Source organism: Malus domestica, chromosome 13 (genome assembly GCF_042453785.1).
Source record: "Malus domestica chromosome 13, GDT2T_hap1".
NCBI lineage: Eukaryota > Viridiplantae > Streptophyta > Magnoliopsida > Rosales > Rosaceae > Malus > Malus domestica.
The window spans coordinates 14,104,497-14,114,075 of record NC_091673.1 but is presented as its reverse complement, the minus strand read 5'-3'; the positions used below and the strand labels follow the sequence as shown (position 1 = coordinate 14,114,075).

Genomic DNA, 9,579 nt, shown 5'->3' with positions numbered 1-9,579 from the left:
GCAGAGCAAGGTAAACTGCTTAATTGTACATTCTACAATTTTTTACAATAAACTCTGGAAAATAGCTAACTGCCTCAATCATTCAAGCTATATCTACTCAATTCAAGAACTGCAACAGAGGAGATAGCTTCCAACTCAATTCCATTTTAGATCAAGTATGCTAAATTATGGTTAGGGCAGGATGCTCACACTGTAGGCAATACCAAGAGTCCATATGTACAAACGAGAACTTCCTGTGCAAACAACAGGACAGGTGCACGTAGGATCCCAAACTGCTGCACGAATAAGATATTTCTATATCAAGATAGCAGCGAGTTCAAAATGGCGTATGAAACATGTCCCATATCCAAATAATGCTTGGCGTGCTATCAGAACCATATCAACTACAATAGCCAAACTCATAGCTAAGATAGCTTTCCTAGTACAAAAAGAAGGTAAAACAGCAGTGCTGCAATTGATCATTTTTCTTTTCAAATAAAAATCTTCACGATCTGAGTTACTCCACAAAATTGATCCCAAAATACTTAACCATTGAAGACCCAATGCCAAAACACACCAATTTCCTCCACATATGGAGACCAACATCACAACCCCAAACATTCCATCTTGGCTACATTCAAAAGAATTTTCAGATTCATTCATACAAGGCAAACAAATAAAGACCAAAAGTTTAACACAAGAAGCAGATTAATACCATAGATTTGTAATGTTTCCACATGAAAAAAACCTGAACAAGTAAGATTGCACAATACTCAAAGAACTTATTTGAGGACCTTTAATTGACTAGTGATATACTGTGGTATGACTAACTTATTTAAGGACTTTAATTGGGGTTATCCACTTCCAGAAAGGTAAGGCGCTGGTGATGGATTAGGGTCAAAATCAAACCATAGCCTCTTTCAAAAGTGACGACAAGGAAACTAAGTAGCAAAAATCACAAATCAAGCCAAGTAATTGACCAAAAATTAATAAAGTTTAATCCAAATTAACGTAACTTTATCAAACCCATTAACACAAACCTGATGAACAAGCTGGTGGGGCTGGAGAAGGGGCTTGGTGCTGGAGCTACGAGTCAAGGCTTTGCTGCCCTTTTTAGAGATGCATCACGAGTTTGAAATTGAACAAAAAAAAATATAGGAAATGAAATAAATTAACCTACACAACTCCTCGGCAGTATTGAATCGAGGACAGCAAGTGCAAGATCTTCCTCGGAGGTGGATCGGAGGATGGCTAGAGTTGGACGGACAACGGTAAGAGTGGGATCTTCCTCAGTTCGAAATTCTCGGTTTAGGGTGAGGAGATAGGGAGAGAGTGGTGGTGGGCTGGTGGTGTGGTCTCGCTAGAGTTGGTGAGTTGTGGTGTGATGGTGGTTGTCAGTGCTCAAGAGAACAGAGAGCAAAGAGATAAGAGCACGATGAGGACGGAGCATATGAAGACGGAGCAGACGAGGTCTTAGCAATCCATGGGTATTGAGGGGTCTCGCTAAGAACTCCTAGCGAATGAGTTTGTGAGTCCCTCTTAGTCTCATTAAACATAATCCCAGTACAAAACAAACACTTGATTGGACTAATTGTTAGTCCAGTCTAGTCCAATAACACTTAGTGAGGGCAAACAAACGCCTCCTTAGTCTCTTATTAGGGATTATATCAGGCCCTTATACAGGCATAATACAAAAGCGCATTTTGCCACAAGGTCTCTTCCATTTTGAGCTGAAAGCCAAGGAATTTGACGCAGAATGAAATATGTTGCCTGCAATCCTCTCGTATCGCTCCAACGACGTGAATTCTCACACCTCCAAATCAAAATGGAGTAGACACTTTGAGCCAAACACAAGATACAAATTTCTAACAACTCTACTCCTACATGCTATCAGTTAACAACATCTTGTCCTCCTTTATCTGAATTGATGCAAGCCTGGATTTCTTCTAGTGTTTTGCCTTTGGTCTCCGGGACTAACTTGGCCACAAATATGATGGTCAACAAAGAGAATCCGGCGTAAATGTAGTAAGTTCCTGTACGACAAATCAAGTATATAGGGTCGGGATCAGGGAACACATTTTTTGGCACGCGCTAACCAATCAGTATAATGTACGTGGTGTGTTTGGTGCAGAAGTTGTTTACTTACTTGAGGAACTCCAGCTCATAAGAAAGTTGTAAGTATAGGAAACTGCCCATGCTCCCAACCAGTTCATGAGCACCACCAAGCTTCCGGCTGCTCCCTTCACATGGATTGGGAAAACCTGCAAAGGGAATCACGCTCGGTTCAGCGTGCTTAAGGACGTATCATACTATCGGTCGCATTGAGAAACTGACAGATTAATTTTTCAACATTACCTCAGACATGATCACCCAAGGCACTGCTCCCATTCCAAGCGAGAAAGACGCAATGTAAATCTGATTTCAAAGGGACAAAGAACAAACAAATTAGTACATTGAGAAGCTGGAATAACATAGTTACATGATACTATTGAAGTATGCAGTATAGTATGGTTAACTTACCAGCACGCCGGACACAGCTATTATTGGTACCCAATCGAGCAACAATCCATTTCCCTGATATTGAAAGATGAATTGTACAACATTAGACCACAATGTAACGGGATTCAGGCGCAGAACAATGTTGTTGCAGGATATAGTTTTTGAACTTTTAGTACCTTCAGAAAGAAAGAAGTTCCTGCAAGGAAACAGCCTAGGAATGTCCCGGTTGCGGAAACCTTCATACCAAAACAAAAATCCTCAGAGTTTTGTATATACATATAAAGATCATTCGTAAGCGGTCAGGTTTTCTAGATCAATTGCTACCATTATAAGAGGCCTCCTTCCTGACTTATCGATTAAAGCTGCTCCCACTACGGTGATCGGGACCTGTCAATGAATTTTACATGAGATGAGCTTTGGATGAACAAACTCAAACATTTGAGATTTAACGGAAGATAGGAGAAAATGATTGCCTGAACGCACGCATAAGCTATGGTTCCTATTTTGCTTGAAATTCCTGCAATGGACATTACAGAAGGAGAAAAGTTTTACGAGAAAGATTAGCGAAATGAAACGAGGTATAGGAAAGCCCTGGTTGAATATGTATATATACCAGCTTCTTCGAAGGTTTGACTTGCATAGAATCCTATTCCGTTAATGCCTCCAAATTGTTGAAACACCATTAATCCAACCCCAATCTAGAACCAAAACCATGTTCAGGATTTCAGTTTTAAAAAAAATGGATGACATTTGCTTAATGGAACTAAAGGAAATAATGAAAATCGACAGAAAAGAGGGACGCGTACAATCACAGCTCGAATATATTTGCTCTGAAACAAATCCAACATGTTGCCTTTAGGAAGACTTTGTAGGGTAGCAATATATTCCTGTCAAGATACAGACGGTCGTTTTGTTAGAAATGTTAATTTTGATAGATATAAAAGATGACCAATGTTTTTTATGGTTCAAAACAAGTACTTGAATTTCATCCATTTCATCAGATATATTGGCATCCTTTCCGCGGAGTCTCTGCAGCGCAACTTGAAATTCCTTCTCACGGCCAATCTTTGCCTGAAAACAATGCTTTCAGCCTTAAACATCTTTCTTGTTCTTATTTATTCGTCCTTTATAATGGTAAAAACATGATAACAAAAAGCCCGGAGCATCATTTTCGATTGAAACCTCACCAGCCATCTAGGGGACTCTGGAACAAAACATAGACCGACAAGCAGGAAAATGCAAGGAATAATTCCTTCAGATCAAAACACAACTATCAGTTCCTTTCAAAGGCACTTACGCGAACCACCTATTGTAATTAAGAACAACAAATATCCTATCAAATAAGAACTTACCAGTCAGAGCTAGTGTTTCCCAACTTATTATTGTTCCTATTACGAACGAAACTGATGATCCAGTTACAATCATGAGCTGCAGAACAAGTAGAGAGACAGAGATAACATTATGTTAAAAGATCATATGCTTTTCAAGTAGGGAGGAAATTATGCGCACAGAAATCTCTAAACCCTCGTACCTGATTTAGCGTTGTAAGCCCTCCGCGGAGATTTTTGGGCGCGATTTCTGCTATGAATATGGGTACCTGTCCATCCAGATTGCTGATTTTTGTTAAAACTTCGAAATAATCATCAATAAATGGTTCCAATAAGAAAACAATCACCAGATCAAACATCCTTGCTCATATATTGCAAACACAAGAACTCGAGTTTTAAGGAAATATGCATACCACATAAGAGAAAACGCCAATTCCAAATCCAGTAAAAAACCTTCCTACATCAAGTGACAAAGCTCCCTGCAAAAGATTTATAAATAAAATAAAATAAAAAATAAAAAAAATAAAAAAAACCTGATCAGTATGTGAACCCCATTTAACTGAACTTAGTTAAATAAATTGAAGAATTACAAATGGTGCAAACATATACCTTAGAGAAGTAGATTGCTAGCCATCCTGTGATGCAGAAACTAGCTGACATCCTCATTGCCTACTTTCACATAATTTTCAAGAAACTCAATTAGTACAAAATTAATTACCAGAGCTTCCAAACTTTCAACTTTTACATCAGAAATTAAGATTTACCGTACCCCTTTTCGGCCGAGAAAATCTGCAGTCCGGCCACTTGTTACAGCACCCAGCATTCCACCAATTGTTAAAATTGATCCAAACATGGAGAACTGCCATATGACTTCAAATTATTGTAACCAATTCACTTCACTGTAAAAATAATGCATTTCTTGAGGAGGAAGAAGAAGGCAAATTACCTGAGCAAGAGAGAGATTAAGATCTTCCCTGATAGCAGATTGAGTGGGTGCTGAATATCCCACCTGCCAAAACAATAACTTAAGCTAAACAAACCTCTCTTCTTTTTTCTTTTTTCTTTTTTTTGGATTATTTTGTATTTTTGCCCCCCCTAATTATCAGAAGAAACACAAACAACAATAATAACACATAAGTAAACCAGGCAGCTTTCTAAACCCAGCAAAACTGCAGGAAATCTAATTACAAAAGCAAAAGACCAAGAAAACAGAAGGCCAAATTCAAAACAGGGATCGGTTAGGCAAATTGGTCAGGACAGCGTGCCTACACCCAACTTGGAGTTTCATTCTTCATAAATTAAAAAGAACAAGAATGTTTATAGGTAGTTTTTTTAAGAATAGTACTTACGCACGATCCAAATTCAAAAGAGCCGCAAACAGCAACAAAAGTGCTGACCAAAACCATCCCAATTGATCCACTTTTGTCACTCCCTTGATCACCATCTTCATGAGCAAAGATTTTGTCTTTCTTAATCACCAAAGGCTGTTTTAAATCTAAATCCCCAAGATTATTACCTTCCCCACTCTCAACATCTCTGCACTCCCCAGTTGCCATGTTTTAATTCACTACACTAATCACAAATTTTAATTTTAATTTAAAAAAAAAACAAAGAAGAAGAAAAACAGGAGCAAATTGGAGGAGTTTTGCTCCGGTAGGCCTCCAGAATCCTGGTGGGATTGGGATGCAGAACTTTGGTTTTGTTGTGATTATTTATACACTTGTCAAACTGCATGCATCTCGAGATTTTTTCTAATTAAAAATAATAAACAATTATAAAATGCATCTAGATATTTATAAGCTTGGCTGCTACCAATTGATTCCGATGAATAGGTAAAGGGCAACGCTAGAAGGTTGTAGCAGATGAACCAGAGATTTTTAGACTACCAAGAACTGGTTTGTTAATTGTACTAACATAATTAGTTGAAAAGTTTAAAATTTTTAATTAATTATATTGTATGATATTTGGTACTGGAAGATGATCCTTTCCGGATTTATTTTGTAAAGATCTTAAGGATTTCTATATCTTAAATGTTTATTGTACATTGTACTTAATTTTAAATAAAAATATCAACTGATTTGTTACCATACGATACACGATGAATGATTAAGATATGAAGATTCTGAGATCCAAATTCTTTGGAACCGAACCGTTTTGGCAGGCCGAAAAAATTCTTTGAACAAGTGGAGCAGACTAAAACATAAGTCCGGTGTTAACTGATAATTAAGAAATTTTAAGCAGACTATGCATGTGATCAAACTTATGTTATTCAAGGAGAGTAGAGAGATAAAATTTTGGAAAACTAAAGGATATAGAAGTTGATGATTGGTTTATTAAGTGTTGATAAATGTACACATTCGTATTGGTGACACATCATTTAGTTTACAAATTTAATCTCTGTAATATTATTTTATGATTAATTAAGGATAAATGATTCTGCATGCTTACGTGGACCTTATGCAGTTTAAGGACGATGACAAAAATCAAACGGGGCAGTGGGCGGCAGGGCATTGTGTGCGTCGTGTTTTTTTTTGCCAAAGATGGAGCTGGCAAGTAAGAGAGATGATTTTATTTAATATATAAAATAAACGGTGCGCATAATTTGACCGATCACTCGTAGTAATAATTAAGTATTCATATTTTTTTAAGGAAAAGGATGTCTATGTTTTAAAAATAAAAAAATAGGATCAGCTATTGGGTCCATTTCACATCGAAATTCATTGATCATAATTGTGTATTTTTTAAGTTACACTTCCTAGATCATTCTAGTAAAATATTAACCAAATCGAAAAAATTTTAGGTTCTAATTAAGTTCAAAGTAATTAACGAACACTATATTCTAAATTATTAAAATTTCATTCTGACAATTAAATCGACAAATGGTTTCGGATTGAATAGATTTTTTGCAAGTATCATCTATCAATAGAGACAAAAATAGATAATTCGGATCAATGAAGTTTCATATGGAATAGATCCTATAATTAATCTCTATTTTTTTATTAAAAAAAATGAAGACCTCTTTCTTTAAAGAGCCTGATTAAGTATAATTTGTATGAGTTTAAACTTTCAACTTATGAGGTTTAGTCTACTCCTCATCTTTCGTGTAGATAATATCGTATGCATCCTTAACTTCCAAAACTCATTTAAGATGTTTATTGAATGGTCCAATTTTTGTTCGTGGAAAATATTAAGCTCCTTACAAATGAACCACTCATAGTTTGACACACATTTGTTATAAATTTTGTAATTTATTGTTTTTTAAATCGCTTCATTATTTATGCAAGTTTTATGTTTTGCAAGTTACAAAGACAATGTTCATCATAATACGGGTATGAGTAGTGTGGGGGATGCTATATATTTATACTACATATTGTCCTTTATTATGTGACATTATATAGACCATTGTTTACGTCATATAGTAACTAACGTGGTACAAAATATAATTTGCCTCACGTTTTGATTGAGTAGTGGGTGATCTAATTTGTGATACGATCCATGTTAATTAGTTATTGTAAAGTAGTGATATTCTAAAATACATAGAATCAATTTCACTTAGTAGAAACGAAACTCAGTATTATAGTAGTATTATAGTGTGGTGGTGAGTTACATCAATATGCAACATATATCATATGATGGGAATGGTGGGTCACTTTCAAAATTCAATGTCTCTTGACTTCTGAGATCTTTCCTTATCTTCTACAACCTTCAAAATAATTCAAAGTCTCTTTACGTTAGTGATTATGTATTTGGAGGATTTATGGCGAGAGAGGAGTAAAAATATCCCATGTCACATCGTGATTTGAAAGTAGCCACCATATCGTCACACACAATACACTTACGTGAAGAAATATCATCTTCAGTTTTGTTGGGGCCTTTGGCGTGTGTAATTATCTTACATTTATGATCTCAAAATCTCTAAAGTGTTTGAGGGTTACATGAGCTTATGGATTCTATAAAGTTAGTTGCTCGAGTGTTTTCTTCCTACAAGCAAGTAGATGTACGCTTCTCGCACTTTTGATTCTCAAAGAATCACAATATTGAGTACTGGTTTTGTACTGATGTACTTATATAAAAAATAGGTATAAAAAAAAGTTGAACTTAAAAAGATGTTTGGTAAACACTTAAAAACAGCTTATTTTCACAGTTTTAGATGAAAAAAAAGCTGAAAATGTGAAGCAACAAAATGAGCTTTGAAAAAAAGCTGAAAACATGAAGCAGCATAAATGTTTGATTATATGTTGAATGTTGGATTATGATTTCTTGTTAAACTTTGGATTATATGTTTAAGATAAAGTTTATACATTTTTTCTTTTAAAAATAAAGTATATTTAGTAATTCACCTTTATTTGTTAAGAAAAATAAATTAATGGCACATCTAGTATTATACCCTTTTTGGTCATTTCACACAGTCACAATTGCTTTACATAAAAGTTTACCAAACACTATAATACTGTTTTTTTTTTCCAAAAGCACTTTTACAAAAAAAATTTACCAAATACTCTGCTGCTTTATTTCACAGCTGTTTATTCTCACAGCACAACAGAAGCAGTTTTTTTTCAAAGCTAAATAATACCAAACCAGCCCTGAATATGTTCCCATAGAGTATCATCATAAAGTTAAACGACGTAGAAAGAGATCTACTCTGAATTTCGGTCTTGTAATTCGCATATCGATTCTGACCATTCAAGTTTTTGAATTTTTGTGAAGTGAGCTAGTAGGATGGACTAATGGAGATCGTAGGACAAAAACTGAGTGGTTTGAATACCTCACTTTGCATGCTCCGAACACACAGATCCAAAGTAGATCTCAATCTAGCTTTTACAAATCCAACTGCGCGAATATGAACATGGCCGAATTATGCAAATTTGTTATTGGTGATTAAACTTAATGGTTAGCGTGGTATAATGAATGATCAGTTGAAAGGGAGTATGCTTTGAGATTTCGTTGCGACAAAGACACAATTTTCCAATGAATTATCAAGCAAATAAATAATAAATGAACATACTAAATCTAATTGCGTCATTTAATTTGTAATTTGTGAGCATGTTCTAGTACTGCAATATGGTGACGCGGAATAATTTTCTACTCTTATTTTTATTATAAAATTCTTTTTAAAAGTTTGTAGATGGGTACTTGAGGCTGGTCTTCTGTTTGATAAGAATAAATTTCACTCTATACAACCATTTTTAGTATCATACAAAGAGAATAAATGTGTGAGTGAATACTCTAAGCTAACGAACATTATGCAAACTCTTTGCAACTTTCTACTCATTTTAACACATGTTAATTATTAATATTATGCCTTAAAGTAAAGTATAAACACTCATCCATTCTCAGTTTTTTTTTTCAAGCTCCAATTATACTAGAACATTGAAACATGTCACATACTATATCCTGAAATTATAGTCTAGATTCTAAATAGAATATATGCTGAAAATTTATAATTAGGATTTGGATACAATACTCATGTGAATTTAATATAACATCATTTGACTGTCGAATGATGATTGTATTAAATATATATATTAACATACATTATATCTGACCATCAAATGATGATTGTATTAAATGCATGTAAATATTGTAGCCAGCCAATGAGAAGTTTCAATTTATTTGAGGGTCTCCATATAATAGGAGATATTTTTGCTCAACACTCTCAAATGAAAGTAACGCTCACCACTTTATTTATCACTGCCAGATGAGTTAAAGTTCGAGCAAAAATGCACCCCATATAATATGGTGTCACTCTTTTCTTTGGAATGAGTTCACTTCT

The 9,579-nt window shown here is 35.0% G+C and overlaps 1 protein-coding gene across 1 annotated transcript; it reads right to left on the bottom strand.

The window, feature by feature from the left end:
• Nucleotides 1-1,452: 1,452 nt before the first annotated feature.
• LOC103403801 (sugar transporter ERD6-like 16) lies at nucleotides 1,453-5,572 on the bottom strand. Its single transcript, XM_008342648.4, has 18 exons — nucleotides 5,156-5,572; nucleotides 4,753-4,815; nucleotides 4,576-4,665; nucleotides 4,416-4,475; nucleotides 4,220-4,285; nucleotides 4,010-4,075; nucleotides 3,831-3,906; nucleotides 3,666-3,730; nucleotides 3,457-3,549; nucleotides 3,285-3,365; nucleotides 3,092-3,176; nucleotides 2,952-2,995; nucleotides 2,803-2,865; nucleotides 2,655-2,714; nucleotides 2,500-2,553; nucleotides 2,335-2,394; nucleotides 2,126-2,240; nucleotides 1,453-2,012 (listed from the first exon to the last, which is right to left on the bottom strand). Exons 1-18 carry the CDS (start codon nucleotides 5,360-5,362, stop codon nucleotides 1,870-1,872), a joined length of 1,491 nt encoding a protein of 496 aa, XP_008340870.3. The 5' UTR covers nucleotides 5,363-5,572; the 3' UTR covers nucleotides 1,453-1,869.
• Nucleotides 5,573-9,579: the final 4,007 nt, after the last annotated feature.